This window comes from Hibiscus syriacus, unplaced genomic scaffold (assembly GCF_006381635.1).
Source record: "Hibiscus syriacus cultivar Baekdansim isolate YM2019G1 unplaced genomic scaffold, ASM638163v2 tig00112344_pilon, whole genome shotgun sequence".
Lineage (NCBI taxonomy): Eukaryota > Viridiplantae > Streptophyta > Magnoliopsida > Malvales > Malvaceae > Hibiscus > Hibiscus syriacus.
The window spans coordinates 186,380-203,597 of NW_024063307.1; the positions used below are offsets into that span (position 1 = coordinate 186,380).

At 30.5% G+C, this 17,218-nt stretch overlaps 2 protein-coding genes across 2 annotated transcripts; both read left to right on the plus strand.

Moving 5' to 3' along the window:
* Window positions 1-1,943: 1,943 nt before the first annotated feature.
* Window positions 1,944-6,870, plus strand: LOC120178136 (phosphatidylinositol 3,4,5-trisphosphate 3-phosphatase and protein-tyrosine-phosphatase PTEN2A-like). Its single transcript, XM_039184082.1, has 13 exons — window positions 1,944-2,039; window positions 2,301-2,795; window positions 2,903-3,004; window positions 3,078-3,134; window positions 3,744-3,809; window positions 4,333-4,509; window positions 4,619-4,705; window positions 4,802-4,866; window positions 4,940-5,016; window positions 5,650-5,696; window positions 5,813-5,943; window positions 6,035-6,104; window positions 6,240-6,870. Exons 2-13 carry the CDS (start codon window positions 2,403-2,405, stop codon window positions 6,768-6,770), a joined length of 1,803 nt encoding a protein of 600 aa, XP_039040013.1. The 5' UTR covers window positions 1,944-2,039; window positions 2,301-2,402; the 3' UTR covers window positions 6,771-6,870.
* A 690-nt stretch (window positions 6,871-7,560) lies between these two features.
* LOC120178137 (protein SRC2-like) lies at window positions 7,561-11,843 on the plus strand. Its single transcript, XM_039184083.1, has 7 exons — window positions 7,561-7,724; window positions 7,802-7,906; window positions 9,134-9,260; window positions 9,357-9,428; window positions 9,637-9,682; window positions 10,925-11,168; window positions 11,753-11,843. The coding sequence occupies exons 1-7, from the start codon at window positions 7,688-7,690 to the stop codon at window positions 11,788-11,790; spliced, it is 669 nt and encodes a 222-aa protein (XP_039040014.1). The 5' UTR covers window positions 7,561-7,687; the 3' UTR covers window positions 11,791-11,843.
* Window positions 11,844-17,218: the final 5,375 nt, after the last annotated feature.

Below are 17,218 nucleotides of genomic sequence, written 5' to 3' on the forward strand. Positions count from 1 at the left end.
CTTTTAACATATCAAGTAAATTTTACCATTTTTGTCATAATGAAACTGGTTTTATCATATTTTTACCTGTTATATTGTAAAGTATCGATCATTTTTATAAAAAGGATCGATACTTTCAACATATCAGGTAAATTTTACCGTTTTTGTCATAATAAAATTGGTTTTATCACATTTTTACATGTTATATTGTAAAATATCGATACATTTTTATAAAACATCAATACTTTATAGGCGCTATTACTGTTTTTCTTTTAAATTCCAAAAGTGTCGATACTTATTTAAATGTAATAGGTATGTATTTCACTATGAAAAACATTAATTTAAGGTTATCTTTTAAATGAGATTTAAGATATTAATTTAGTAATTATATACGTCTAATGATTTATTTTTATGTTACGATATATATTATTATTAAATTAAAAACAATAATCATATATCTTACATATTTATTATTATATTTAGTTAAAATTGTTAAATTTAAATTCTAAATAATATTTTATAAAATATTAAAATAATCAAATAATTTTTTGTGTAAATGAAATTATTAAATTAATATTGTAGGTGAAAAACATAAAACACTATTAAAAAATTTTGAAACATAAATTACATAACTTTCAAAAAAGTATCGATCATTTTTATAAAAAGTATTTATACTTTCAACATATTAGGTAAATTTTATCGGTTTTGTCATAATGAACTGGTTTTGTCATATTTATACTTCTTATATTGTAAAGTATCGATCATTTTTATAAAAGGATCGATACTTTCAACATATCAAGTAAATGTTATTGTTTTTGTCATAATGAAACTGATTTTGTCATATTTGTACCTGTTATATTGTAAAGTATCTATCATTTTTATAAAATGATCTATACTTTCAACAATTCAAGTAAATTTTACCGTTTTTGTCATAATGAAACTGATTTTGTCATATTTTTACCTGTTATATTGTAAAATATTGATACATTTTTATAAAGTATCGATATTTTATAGGCGCTATTATTACTTTTATTTTAAATTCCAGAAGTGTCGATACTTATTTAAATGGAATCGATACTTTCAACATATCCGGTATGTAGTTTAATATAATAGGTAACGCCTATTTTTTTACCGTTTACATTATTAACAACCTTAAAAAAACGGTAGGTATTTTAATGTAATAGGTATTTTAAATTTTATTAACATTTATTTCTAAAGTAAGTTTATTATAACTGATAACAAATTAAGTAAGTAATTATCTATTTTATTACATAAGCGCTATATAATATGTTATTATACTTGATAATGTTTCCAGTAATTAACCGATTATGTTATCCTTGGTAACATTTTAGTATGTTGTAATAGCAAATTAAGTAATTATCCTATTTTAATATATAAACGCTACCTATTACGTTATATAAGTGTTACTTAATATGTTATTGTGCTTGATAATGTTTCCAGTAATTAACTTATTTTATTATATAAACACTACTTATTATATTATATAAGCGTTATCATTTACATTATATAAGCGGTACCTAATATGTTATTGTGCTTGATAATATTTCTAGTAATTAACTTATTTTATTATATAAACGCTACATATTCTATTATATAAGCGGTACCTAATATGTTATTGTGCTTAATAATATTTTCGGTTAAATGATATAACATAATCGATCTAAATTTTAACTGATCACTTATTTAACCGATCACGTCATTTTTAACCGTTTTTTAAACGCGGCATCACATAACTTCCCTTGATTTCATCGTGGAATAGAAGGTATATTATTATCCTACGATAGGTTCAAGTCAAGCAAAAATCATATGAACCGTTACGATCTTCAAATTCATTTTCCTCTATATCAACGGTTCAAATTCATCAACCACGGAAAGCACGTGATCCGACGCCGAAAACCCACACCTTCAAATACAACGCCATTGGAACACTGATAATTTTTCCTCGTTCGTCTTGTTAGTCTTGAAACCCTAATTGATTTGGTTCTCGTTTCTGCAATTTACTGCTTATGTGTTTCTTTAAATCGTACATTCGAAGCAAGGTAAGATCTTCGTCATAGATCTTAATCTTTTTAATCAAATCGTTTGAAGGGATCAGTTTGGTTGTGAACTGTTATAGTTTTCGAAGGTTGATTTATGGTTTTTTTATAATACTTGTTAATTTATAGGCATTAGTTCAAATCAATACGGTATTTAGAAATTCATGATTGTCTTCACTTGGGGCACGAAGTACAAGAACTGCATGTTGCTCGTAGCATTTTTACTAATTTTTATTAGCTGAATCTTATACATTATACTTGCAGTTGTAATTCTGGGGACTATATAAACTGGTGTCTCTTATACTGGGTCTTTGAAGTTCGAATACTTTAGCTTTAGTCATTATCAAGACTTCTAGGAACGACGGAATGGCTGACTTACCTGCTGAATCGCCAACTCCTACTGCAACAGATTCAGGCTCGAAAAATTCTTCTACTACTTCACAGGAAGCTCCATCAATGCTTTCATCATGGACTAGAAATTTAAAAATTCCTCAGCCATTTGTTGCAGCTCAAGAGGACTCATCAGCAGCAGGGAATGCTGGACGATCACCTTTTTCGAGGTTTACTAGTGGGTTAGGATTGCGCTCACCAACAAAGTCTCCCACTGCGGATGATAACCCTGATGGAGCTTCAACACCAACCCAACCTGGTTTTCTTGGAACAATTACAAAAGGCATAGTCTACTCGTCTAAAAATGCAGTTAAAGCTGTGCAGGTTAAGGCTCGGCATGTTGTTTCGCAAAACAAACGAAGATACCAGGTGATGCTTACAATTACTATAGAGATGTGCTTCCAACCTTTTTAGAAAATTTTATTTTTGTTGTCTATCTCCGTATATGTAAACTTACCTGTGCACCATCCACTCAGGAGGGAGGATTTGACTTAGATATGACATACATCACTGAGAACATAATTGCTATGGGGTTCCCTGCTGGTGACATGAGCTCTGGGTTTTTTGGTTATGTTGAGGTAGATAAACTAATCTATATTGAATTTGGCTATCTTCTTTTAGTTAGACTAAGAATTCTATAATGTGGTGCAGGGGTTCTATCGAAATCACATGGAAGAAGTTTTTCAGTTTTTTGAAACAAATCACAAGGTAATGACATGTCTATTGATCTATAATATGCCTCTTTTTAATCCTCGTTTCCTCCACAATGCAGCCGTAGGTATTTTTTGTTTTATAGTGCTTTAAATCATAGATCAAGGAAAACAAAAACTTGGTCTAGTTTGTTTTTGGTTGGCAGTATTTTATGATACATCTTAGCAGATGATGAATTGTGCATTTCGGCATAACAACTTATTAAAATACTGTTGGTTTACAGAGTTTTTTGTTGCCTCTTCTTTTAATATGTTTTCAGCTCTTTGAACATGGTAACTGGCTTAGCTTTTAGTCTGCTCTGCACCATGCCTGCTCTCGCACTTGTCTGTATTTACTTTGTTAAAGAGCAACTTCACTAGTCTAATATCAAGTTCCTGACATATACCTTTTTCCTATTACATTCACCTTTCATTCAATATGAAACTTGTCGTTTGGGGTTTGCCGGAGCTGTTAAAATGATTGTCACTGACTATTTCGTTGATGCACTAAAAAGAGTTTGGGTTTGAAGGGGCATTTTTGTTGCTAGTTCATATGTATGTGTATGTTTCATCCTTGCATCATTGGCATTATACTGTTTGATCCTAGAATCTATTTACTTCTATGCAGGACAAGTACAAAGTGTATAATCTTTGCTCTGAGAGGCTGTATGATGCTTCATTATTTGAAGGAAAGGTATGATGTGGGTGTAACTAACTATACGTTGCTTCCACCTGGGCTTATTTCTTCAATTGTGATTAGCTTTGGCTGTGTTCCCTGTGTCTATCTTGTACATTTGATAAAAGATCGTCTTGGAGGTCTCTTAAGCAAATAACCATATCATGCGATGTTAACTTCTGCAAATAGATTTAGACTTCCATTTGGCTTGAACTGTGGAGCAAATCAGAAAAACTCTGCCACTAATTTCTTCTTAAACTAGTTGCCTATGGAATCCATTATGAGTGGTTGGGCAAGAGTATATTTCTTTTTCTTTTGAAGGTAAGCAAGAGTCTGTTTCACTCAATGATGAAAACCAGTTGTTGGCAGAAGATAATATCTTAGAAGAGTCAGTTCCATCTAATCTTTGATAAACCTTTGCTACCATTTTTTTCCCACTCATACATGCATAACAGCAAATACAGGCTGTTAAAACTTGCTGTAAGATGACCTATGAAATAAAATTATACATCTTACAATTGATATTGAAGTTTTTCTTCAGGTGGCTAGTTTCCCATTTGATGACCATAATTACCCCCCTATTCGATTGATAATATCTTTTTGTCGAAGTGCTGACTCTTGGCTGAAGGAGGATATTGAGAATGTTGTGGTTGTGCACTGTAAAGCTGGGATGTCAAGAACAGGGTTGATGATCTCCAGCCTTCTTCTGTACTCGAAGGTTCGACCCAATGAACATGTTCTTGAAGAAATGGGAGTGAATTTAATATAGCTACACATTTCTTGGTCACAATAATTAGTTCTTTCTTTAACTTGTTATCTCTTTGCAGTTTTTCCCCACTACTGAAGTGTCGATGGACTATTACAACCAGAAAAGATGTGTGGATGGAAAGGGGCTCGTTTTACCGAGTCAAATTGTGAGGAGTTGATTTCTAGTGGTTTCCTTGGTTTGGTTTCTGGAAGCTGTTTATATCATGTCTGATTGCCATATATTTTCCTTTTATGCTCTCTAGAGATACGTCAAGTACTTTGAACTCATCTTAACATGTTTCAATGGTGAAGACCGGCCTGGGCGCAGGTATTCTTCTGGCAATGCAATGTTTATATTTTATCTTTGGTTTTATACTAGTGCTGACATTATGTTTATACAGGTGCATTCTTAGAGGATTCCGGCTTCTTCGTTGTCCTTATTGGATTAGGCCCTCCATTACAGTGTCTGATCATAATGGTATGGTATTTTTTGTTTGAACGATGATTGGTGCTTCTTTTTGTTATATACACGGAGTTTCTCATACACACATCAGATGTTTTTGATGAATAAACTAACTCCTATTGATGGACATGAAGATGAGGTTTTCTGCCCAAGCTTTTAGCAGCATGCATTTATAGGAATATCAGAATCATATTCAGCATTAAGCCATTAACTGCTACTGGTTTAGGGCATAATACTGGTTTAGGGCATAATACTGGCTTAGTCGTGTTTAAAATACATAGTTGTAGTCTCAAATTCTTAATTTATGTTTGAATCTTCCTGATAACAAGTTAATTACGAGAGTAATCTCATGAGGCTATAATTGGCGTAATTTACTTCCTTGTGCCTAAGTTGCAAAGCCACAGTTTGCTAGTCTTCATCTCTAGTTACAGGCTTACAGCTCATTAGAGGCATTTTCATTTTGAATTAATCTACGCAATCCTAGAGGTAGAAAGCATGGAAATTCATGGGTAATGCTGGGGCCTGGATTTGGAATGCTTTAACAGGCAGTTGCAGAACTCTCAGCCATTGTTTCATATTAAATTTTCAGATGCGTTCTTTCCTAAAATCCGTGTGCCTTTCAACCTGTATAATCATTTTGACCTGCAGGTGTTCTCTTCTCCACAAAGAATCATCCACGTACCAAGGATCTCTCTGTAAGTTCGGTTTTATTTTAGTTAGTCTGATCGCCACATATGTTCTTTTGAAAAATTCCATTTGAATCTCTAGAGCTTCCTTACACCAATTTGAAGTTTTGTGCATGTAATTACAGCCAGAAGATTTTTGGTTTAGCGCACCGAAGAAAGGAGTTATGGTTTTTGCTTTGCCCGGGGAGCCTGGTTTGTCTGAGTTAGCTGGAGACTTTAAAATTCATTTTCATGATCGCCAAGGAGATTTTTACTGGTCTGTAATTAGCCCCCTCTATGTTAAATTAGCTTGTTGACTCGTATTTATTAACTGATTTTGCTGTGATTCTGTCCTTTTGAACTATCAGTTGGTTAAACACAACAATGATTGAAAACAGAAAAATCCTGAATACCAGTGATCTTGATGGGTTTGACAAGGTAAAACAAGAAAATGTTATGACGAGTCGATTTTATTTATGTTCTGTCAAAATGACTTGTGATCTCCATTTCTTTATGTCTGGTTGAAATATCGTCTTCTCTGGTGTTATCGCCTCGTTCGGATAATGTGTGCAGAGGAAATTACCTGCACCTGGCTTCCAGGTTGAGGTTGTGCTAGTAGATTTTAGTGACCCTGTTCCGTCGAAGCCACCAACCGAAACTGCTTCAAATAAGCCAGAAGAAAGCACAGGCACCAGTGCTTCACCCGCTGATGGAGGTGCAGCAGCCCCATCGAGCAATGATAAAGACCCTGGATATAACAACAAAGATGATGTGTTCTCAGATGGTGAGGCGGAAGGATCTCGTTCGTCAACGAACAGGCAGCAAAATTCATCCATCCCCTCAGCCGCCACCACCACCAAATCTGAAACGAGTACCGATGCTGATGTGGATCAAGTTACAAGTTTAGTGCATTCCACCGAACAAGTTTCTTTAGGAAGTGCAAACGCCCAACAGACGCACTCCACTAGTAACCCTATAAAAGATGCCGCCACCGCAACTGCTGCGGGCACTGGAGTTTGCGGCTCGGAAAGTGAATTCAAGGTAATGGCAGCTGACGCATCTGTTTTCAGTTTTGGAGATGAAGACGACTATGAAAGTGAATAATTCTTCAACCCTATTCATTGTATTTGTATCATTACGGTCTGGTTCCAGCTTACAGTTCAATTAACTGTTGTATATCACAAAATACTGCCATGGCTCGCTGTTACAAACTTACATATATAATTCAGATTTTAAATTGAATCTCAAAACTTCAAAATATTATATTCGAATCCTTAAATTATCAATATGGTTTCAATCATGTGACAATAGACGCTTAATAATCCTGTTGCAGTGCTATAACAAGTGACATTTAAAAATAATAATAATTCTTTTAACCACTAAGATAAATTGATTTGTATATCATGTAATTATATTAATATAGCTATCAACTTACGTATTAAATGCCAACTCAAATATGATATAGAATATACGACCAAAACATATTTAAAATATGAGGATTATATTTTAAATACATGCAATTATCATATGGTAACTTGTATACAATTTAAAGAAAAAGGAAATAACCTCTACTTTTAAAATTTTATTTTTTATACATTAAAAAAAATACATATTTTAAATATATTATACGTCAAATTTAAAGACTAATTTAGAAATTGAATATAATTTAGGGGTGTAGGATAAAATTAACTCTTGATAGCCCAAATAACGCCCTCTCCGTAAACTTCTGCTCCATCACCACTTTGAGTGCCGATTTTGCTCATCAGAAGGGAGAGGAATTTTCGGTGCAAAATGAGAGGAAATTCAATACAATCACGGCGAACAATTTTGGCTGGTTTGAAAGATTCAGCATCAAAATGTAAGAAAAAAATTGCTTTTAAATTCAATCAAATTCTCTCTTCCACCATTAATACCTTCGAATCAAAAGTAATAAAATTATACCCCGATTCTCCGTTCACAGTTTCGGGGGGTGTATTAACACTCGTTTTCTTCCCATTTTTTACTGCTTTTTCTCGGTCCCCATGTCGGGTATTCAAGGCCAGATTCTTGAAGTTACCGGTAATTACTTTTCTCGGATTTAGATCAAATTGTGTAACCTTGTTTTGACGTTGAATTCATATGGGTTTTTTTAACAGTTGTGGCGTGTAAAAAGTTGAAGGATACCGAATGGCTTTCGAGGCAAGATCCCTACGTTTGCCTTGAATACGGTAGCTCCAAGTACCGTACACAAACCTGCACCGGTAATTCTCTCTTGATCTAAGTCAAGCTTTTATGTTGATATGCATTTTCACGAGCTTTCTTTTCTTAGATTTTAGGGATCTTTGTTACAATAAATTTACATATCAATGAAATCCATCTCTTAAAGAATTGATATACAATATATGAAATCGATAGGATTTAACATGGTTTAATATTTTGTAGGGTAAATTACGTATTTAGTACATAAATTATTAGTTTTGATCCATTTTAGTATTTATTTTATTTTATTTTATTTTAGTACCTAAACTATAAGTTTTGGTCCATTTTAATACCTAAACTTTCAAAAAAAAATCAAAACTTAACTTTAAATTTTGAACAAGAGTACTAAAATAAAACAAAAACAAAAGTTTATGTATGGTTTACTAAAATGAACCAAAATTGATAGTTTATGTACTAAATATGTAATTTACCCTATATTTTTATATATACTAATAAGAAGAAGAATAATCCACTAAATTAAATTTGAAGATAGAAACGAAAACTGATTGTATCTCAAAATAATTCTCTCTCGGTCAAAATATTTGGTCATGAAAAAACTTAATTCTGTAAGATTAATAAAATAAGGATTTATTTATTAAATAAATTCAATTAACAAATAATCTTTATTTCTAAACTTATAATAAAAATCTAATTTAATTCTTCATTAAAATTTAAGTTAATAACTAACTATATCTAACCCAAAAACTATTCCAGATTACATGGTGCAAGACAAATAAATATTAGGGTAAAGTATACAAATACTCTCCGATTATGTTACGTTGTCTTATTGAGTCATTGGCCATTAAAATTACAAAATTATCTTCTGATTGTAGGGTATTGTTTTGTTGATCCCCGACTATTAAAAGTTACAAAATGATCTCTGACTATAGAGTGTTGTTTTGTTGAGTCTTTTGACTATTAAAAGTCACAAAATAGTCACCCGATTATTCATGTGTTCTAAACTCGTCATTTTTTGTTAAATATAATTTGAGTTTGACGTTAACATGCTTATTCAAATATGATAAAATCATATTTTGGTAATGTCTACTAGCACCGTTGTTGCTTTCTAGCATTGGTTCGACAACATAATGTAATAGAGACTCATGAATAAGCGGTTTAGAAACATACGAATAATCATGTGATCATTTTGTAATTTTTAATAGTCGAGGTACTCGATAAAACACCACCGAATTCTGGGTCTGATTTTATAATTTGGGTATTGTTTCTAGATGGTGGGAAGATGCCCATATTCCAAGAGAAGTTCACCTTCTCCCTAATCGAGGGGCTGAAAGAGATGCATGCAATGGTTTGGAACAGCAGCACTCTTTCTGGTGATGACTTCATTGGATATGGAAGGTAACAACAATAAAATAAAATTTCTTGCTTCTTTAACTTGGGATTAGGGTTTCTAATCTTGATTTCTGGGATTCCATTATTATTTTCTCTTAACAGAGTTCAATTGCACAAGGTTATTTCCAAAGGTTTTGATGATAACTGTTGGGCCCTCCAAACTAAAACCGGCAGGTAACTATTATCTATTATTATTTTTTACTTAAAAATCTTAGTTTAATCATTCACATCATTAGTATTTTTCATTAAAATATACTAATTTGACATGTTTGACTTTCATCGAGACGTCATTCTATAATCATTCACATCATTAGTATTAACATCATTTTAATCTTTGAAGTATAAAGATTAAATTTGAAGCTTTTATATATATATATTTCAGGTTTGCAGGAGAAGTACATTTGATAATGCATTATCCGAATGCTAGAGTAAGTCCATCTATTGCTAATATCATTCAAGTTTTTTTTTTTATAAAAAAATCATTTTTATCGTTATATATGATCAAATAAATCGATTTATTGCTAATATATATATATATATATATATATATATATATATATATATATGGGTGTTTGATTAAGTACTTGATCGAGTTGAGTATAGTCAAAAGATATCGAGTTAATTGAGTTGACAAATCTTATTTTATAATTTAAACTTTAATTGAAATTCCTTTTGAGTTGAATCTAGTTCATGAAATTTGAGTCGAATTGAGTTACTTGAATTTTTCTTTAAATTTAATTGTAATTTTTTATAATATTATGTTACACATTTGATTAAGTTTAAATGACTTTCCCTAATCGTATAAGATATGCATCTATATTTTTTTCATAATATTTTCCAAATGTATAAGTAAGATTTATAATATTGTTTTATAAATCAAATAACCCTAAAATTATAAAATATATTCATAATATTGTTTTTAAATAAGAGATTCTTTAGGACAGTATATTGATTAGAGTATAAAGAATTCAAAAGAATCGGCGAGAATAAAAAATTATATAAATAGCACACCAAGGGACCAAATTGAATAAAATAGGATTAAATTGCAAAAGGATTAAACCTAGTATTAATGATGAGAATTGAAGCTACACATGCATTCTATAATATTAGTCGAGCATATGGTTTAAATTCGATCAAAATGAACTTAAAATGAATGAATAATTGAAGAAATAAGAGAACAATTTAAAGTTGGGTGATTACTAAAAAATAAATTTCAAAAAAATTGAAGAAATAAGACTATTAATTATTAAATTATAAAATAGTTAAATTTATTTTTTTATTTTTTCAAATTAGTAAATCTAATTTGAACTCTGAAAATCAAAATTATAGTTTGAGTTAATCAGATTTGAATGACTTGAAATTTAATAAAATCAAGTTTTTTTTTTTTACTTTTACACTATGATTTTTTTTTTTAGTTTTACACATTTTAGGATCGTTAGATTGAGAGAAATCAAAGGTTGAGATTAACTCTTTGTTTTTTCCCCAATACATATATTCTCATTTTCTAATTTTAATCTCAACTTTTAATTTATCTCATCCAATAATCTTAAAAAGATATAAAATTAAAAGAGTCTTTTACGGTATAATTGAATTTTGTCCATATATATATATATATAAATAAATAATAATAGTTTCATGTAGTATAAATGTATTGTTGGGATTGTTTTCAGCACAAGGCCCCAAGAAATAATCAACCATCAGCACCACCACCACCAGCAGATCAAACCCCTGCATACAATATACCACCACCAACTGCTGTAGCTCCTTATCCGGCGCCGCTGGCTGGTTATCCCTCTCCATCGTATCCCGGCGCATATCCTCCACCCATGTATCATCCTGCACCAGACCCATACGGTGCATATCCTCCTCCACCGGGCCCATATCCACCGACCTCACACTATTATCCTCCTCCAGGTAACGTCGTAGGGTCATACACCATAATTTTATGGGTAAAGTACACAAATTGTCCCACGATTATAAGATAATGCTTTTTTAAGTCCTTCGACTATTAAAAGTTATAAAATGATCATTCGACAATAGAATGTTGCTTTGTTAAATCCTTGACTATTAAAAGTTATAAAATGGTCAATCAACTATTCATTATGTTTCAAACTCGTCACTTTCAATTAAAAAATTGGTAGTTGTCTAAGTTGGACGCTAACATGATGATTGAGATATGATGGTCATTTGAGGTTCTAGTAGCATAATTTATCATATCGCAGTCAACATATTAACGTTCAACTTAGAATATTGTCAGTTTTTTAACGGAAAATGACGAGTTTGGAACATAATAAATAGTTATGTGACCATTTTGTAACTTTTAATAGTCGATGAACTCAACAAAGCAACACTCTATAATTGAATGATCATTTTATAAATTTTAATAGTCAAGAGACTTAATGAAGCAATATCCTATAATGGGGGACTATTTCTGTACTTTTACTATTTGGATACTATTTTTATCATGTGTATAAATCTTATGAAATTATTTTTTTAAGCTGGTTGGTATCCACCGCGACCTTACCCACCCTATTAACATCGCAACGGCGATCCAACGGTTGAAGATGATTTGATCGGAGAAACGGATTGGAAAGTTCGGAATCGATTATTTGGTGTTGGAATGGACTAAAATGATAATTAAATAGAAGAAAACGAGTAAAATTAAGTATTTTTTTCTTCCAAAATGTTCATATTTTTTAAACAGAAAGATATATCCAATTTTAGTGGAAAAAAAGGAAAGAAATGTTCTGAAATGATAAATTTTGTTCAATTTTTTTTAGAATTTTGTCCATTTGTATGAATGGCTACATTTTGTTTTGATTCTTTTTATAAGAGTTAATTGCATCATATGTCCTCAAACTGTAACCTTCATTTTAAATTGGTCCTTAAATTTTTTAAAGGTCTAATTTCATCATCGAATTACGACTCTCATTCTAAATTAATCCTTAAACCTTAAACATTCTAATTTCATCCCTAAACTATGACTCTCTTTCTAAATTGGTCTCCAAACTTCCGGATATTATGATCTTATCCTCAAATCCATCCAATTGTGTAACTAGTTTCGGTCATAATTTAACCTAAATTTTGTTTTTTCAAACATATAATAATATAAATTGGTCTAATGATTTTATTAGCAAGGGATGTGATTAGTATATGCGTATAGCTTGGGATGAAATTGGAATGTTCAAAATGTTTGGGGACCAATTTAGAATAAATGTCATAATGTTCAAAACGTCCGAGAATAAATTTGTTTTTAAGACCCTGTTCTTGTAACACAAAATGATTCTAAATCTTCTTGTAAAAGAACATGTACCTAGGGCATGTTGTAATGTCATGGAAGAATCATTTGGTGTTGGTTTACGACAGCTACCTCTCAATGATTTTGCACCCACTCGATGATAAAATTTCTCCTTGAAGAGATTCTCATTTCATGGCAATCATGTCCTTTTAAGGACAAAACCAGCTATGAACTAGATTGAATTAATGCCTGAAAATTACAGTAATATTCCGATTTCATTGTCTATTGCTTTTAAGTAATGATTCTTTTACCCCCTGAAATGATGCCACGTCTGTCTTCTCACATGAAACAGTTGTACAGCTCCATGCATAAAAGGAGAAGAAGAAGAAATTGACCTATATGTTTATATTCATTTATTAGGGTAATTGTGAGTTATTTTGACAAACCAGACTGCAGCCATAATAGCTAAAACTATGGTGAAAGGAAAAGAGTTGAAACCTTCCAAAACTGTGGGCATTATGGAAGTGGGTAAACACATCTGTTATGGTAACCCACTAAGCACAGCGTGGCAGCCATCAAGTTGCACTATCAATTAGGGAGATAAACGAGCCGGGTCAAGTTCGAGTATTGTTAATCTCAACTTGAAAACTCGTGAGTCTAAAATTTTTAAGTTCGATTTAAACTCAAAATCATAAACTGAAGCTCGTAAAAGCTCAAAATGAAAAAAAATAACTCAATTTAAGCCTCAAACTCAAACTCGAACCTGAACGTTAAATATATAGAAAACCTTATACTACATTTTTAAAATAAATCAACACATAAATATTAATATTATTACAAATTTATTTTTAAAAAATAAAATCTTAATATACTATATTTTCGAGCTGCTCATGAGCTTTTCGAGTTGAGTATCAAGTAGCTCATTTCGGCTCGTTAAGAACTCGAGTAGAGCTCGAGCTCGAGTCTAGTATTTATCTTGCTTTGACTGAGTTGATCTCAAGTAGCTCACGATCTGTCTCGTCTCACTTACAGCCAACGGATTCAGAAATATTTATGTAGATGAATATATATTAACTATTAAGCTTATCGAAAATATAAGTAAATTTAGAATTTAAAATGATTAAAATTAATAAAATAAATGATTAACAAAAAAAATCAAATTTCAGTGTTCACTTTTACACGTACATACCTTCCAAAAATAAATCGATTATTATTTCAAACCCTAGCACTCGGAAACATAAAGAAGACATAAACTAGGCACCAGAAAACAATATATTAAGGTAGTATTCCACTGTGATCCTAACAAAAATCAACCAAACAAAAAACCATACTTACTGAAAACTGTTAAAGTAGTTTTTTTTATTACTCTCGAATGATTATAAGGTAATATTTGTTCGAAAAATCCTTAATCACTTGACAATAAATGCTCAAACACCTCTTCAAATGTTGTATTCGAACTCAAAACTTCTAAGAATAATAATCGTCTCTTATTGTTTGGTTCGTGCGTATTCGTATAATTGATATGTGCTTTTCTCTTCGTTTTATCAATATTTTGCACTAAATTATATTAAGTTAATAGATTATCTATCAATTAAGTGATATTAAACTTTTGAATGAAATTAAATTTTTAAATCTTGATATGATAAAATTTATAAACTTTTACCATGTTTAATCTAAACATATATTTGAAATATTTGTTAGATCTTATAAGTCTAACATTTTAAATAAAATCCTAATATAAGTGATGATAATAGCCATTGGTAGTTCTGGTGTACGACATCCTAATATAAGGTTAAGGAAAGACAACATATAAAATTAATATTTTTTTTTAACATTTCTTGTAGAGCGCTGCCTAAAATATTAATTTTATTACCTAATATGTTAATATTTTAACGTTTTCGGTTGTTACTTTCTCTATAATATTTCGGTTGCGACCGGAAATATTAAGAAGATTAACATTTTAGGTAACGAAATTAATATTTTAGGCAGCGTTCCACCAAAAATGTTAAAACAAAATTAATTTTTTGGATTGCACATTTTCTTAACCTTATATTAGACTATATTTCCTTAGACATCCCCTAATAGCCATCATTAATACAACCAACGTTGCATGGAAAGAAGCAAAACTAGACCTAACAAAAGGGGAGAAATGATAGTAATAATAAGGTTAGATTTGTTTACGTACCGAAATTGATCATATAATCAAAATGTTTTTTTATTCCCTAATTGATGTGCCAACACCAGTTAAATACAGTTAATCAGACAGGCAACTAAGTGGGTTGTACCAAATCCATCGCTTTTCCCTCTTCCCTTTTCCAAAAAGATGATTAGAAGAACAAAATCTTCAACAACAACAAAAAAAAGTTGCAAAAGATAAAACAAAGTTCATATGAATGTGTATATTCATTTTAAATACAAATAGTTAAAGGATGGTTTGGTTAACGAAATGTAAAATTATCTTTGATAATTAGATTACTGGGATGTAATATTATTCGAAATTTTGTATTATCTTGTTTGGTTTGTTTAGTAAGAATGTAAGATTACAATGTTTGGTTGGAGGAATATAATGTTACTTGTATTTATATTTTACCAAATTATCGTTGTGATATATGTTTTTTTTCTTCAACAAGTTAAATTTTCTCTATCGTTTGTGGTTGTTTTCTGAGTTTTTATTGGTCTCTATTTTTGCTAGTTTCATTTTGGAGGTTTTCTCCGCTTTGTTTTATTTGGAGGTATTAGGGGGGAGCTTGAGCGTGAGTTGAATAATCTTGATTTTGTTGGGAAAAATTCGATAATTTTGGAGCTTTGAATGAAAAATTGATCCAAATGTTGTTGAGGAAAATGTGAAACCAATTGAAACCAATTGTTTGTTCGTAAATGAAAAATTGATTCAAATTTTTTTAGATCCCATCTTTGATAAAAGATTGTTTGCCGATATAATTATAATTGGGTAGCAAATCAGTCTGTCAAATTATTTGGTTCACTCACCACTTATTTATCACGTAAATCGTCTCTTTCGATATAGAAAAAGAGTTTTATGAAGGTTATTGGATTCTCTTGATGTTAGACGTCATTCTCAATAGAAGGTTCAATTTTTCTTTGTATGTTTGGGTTTAATATTTTTATTTTATTGATGAGTTTTTCTACTATTGTCCCCAATTTTCTCTCTGAGTGCGTTGTATTTTTGATTAATTCTATTGTTTTTATTAATAAAATTCAGTTGTCATTGTCAAAAAAATTATAAATATTTGATGAAAATTCATAGAAATGTTTTATTTGTTACACTAAGTTTAAAGAAAAAAATATTTAACATATAATTAATATAATTATTATATCAAACTTATTTTTTGAAATAATTTCCATAAGTATCATATTTATTTATATAAAATATAATATAATATGAAAAATATTATAGTCTCGATTGGATAAAGATATTGTTTTTCAATTTATAAGATCTTTTTTTAATAACTCAAAGTTATACATTATTTTAAATAATTACATATTTTATAATAATATCATTTTCACCTCATAAAATTATAAATGATTGATACACTAAATAATAAAATTATAAAATAATTTTAACTCCTTAAATTATCAATATTTTATTAAATCAAACTTTTTTATATTATTATTATTATGTTTATAGTTTTGAGGAAAACACCAATAATAGTATTGAGAATGATTCATATGAAAAAAAATATTATTCTAGGGGTATTTTTGTTCAAAGTGACAGAAACTGTGTAATCCTTAAGAATTTGAAGGTAATGATATTCCCACCATTTCAACCAAAATCAACTGCTATCTAGGGGTGTATTCGGTTCGGTTCGGTTCAGTTTTTTACCAAAAATTGAACCGAACAGAAATAAACGAGTTTTCAATATTTAAACCGAAACCGAATAGTTAAAAAATTGAAAAAACTGAAACCGATTTTTTCGGTTCGGATCGGTTTTTTTAACGGTTCGGGTTTTTCGGTTCGGTTCGGTTTATCGGTTTTTCAATAAAAAAATCACTTGAAACTATAATTTTTTTACAAAAATTGCCTATTCGGTTCAATATGGAATAAATGGGTTCCATATGGAAAACCCGAACCGAACCGAATCAAAAAAATGAAGCCTTTAAACCGAACCGAAAACCGAACCGTTTAAAGCCAAATCGAACCGAACCGAACCGTTTTACTCGGTTCGTGTGAGTTTTTCGGTTTTCTCGGTTTCGTTGCTCAGCCCTACTGCTATCGATAATAAGTTATTACCAGTAATGATTTTTTTGTGAACCAAACGTGATAATATAATTCCGAAAAAGATTATTTCTCTTGGTAATGATCTTTCATGCGAATCAAACATCCGCTAAGGGTGCTTTTCCTTTACCCTTAGGCTTAGGAGGATTTATTAGAGCCAACAAACGATGTATTAAAAATGTCATATCTAAAACTTATAGAGTTATTTCAGTGATTAAAATAAATATTCTCTCTCTTGAAATCTTGAATTAAAGTAGTTGTGTCTATAGAGTATAAATGTGTGAGCGTTGTTAATAATTTAAAAAGATTTTGAACAAATACTAGTTCATGATCATTCTAGACTATTTGGAAAGATCATATTTAATAGCTAATAAGTTCATGCATGCATGAAATATATATATATATATATAATCGAATTTAAAATAATAAAATAAAAAATATAATTTTTAAAGCATCATTCAATAGGTTATAGAACCAAATTTCAGTTAAAAT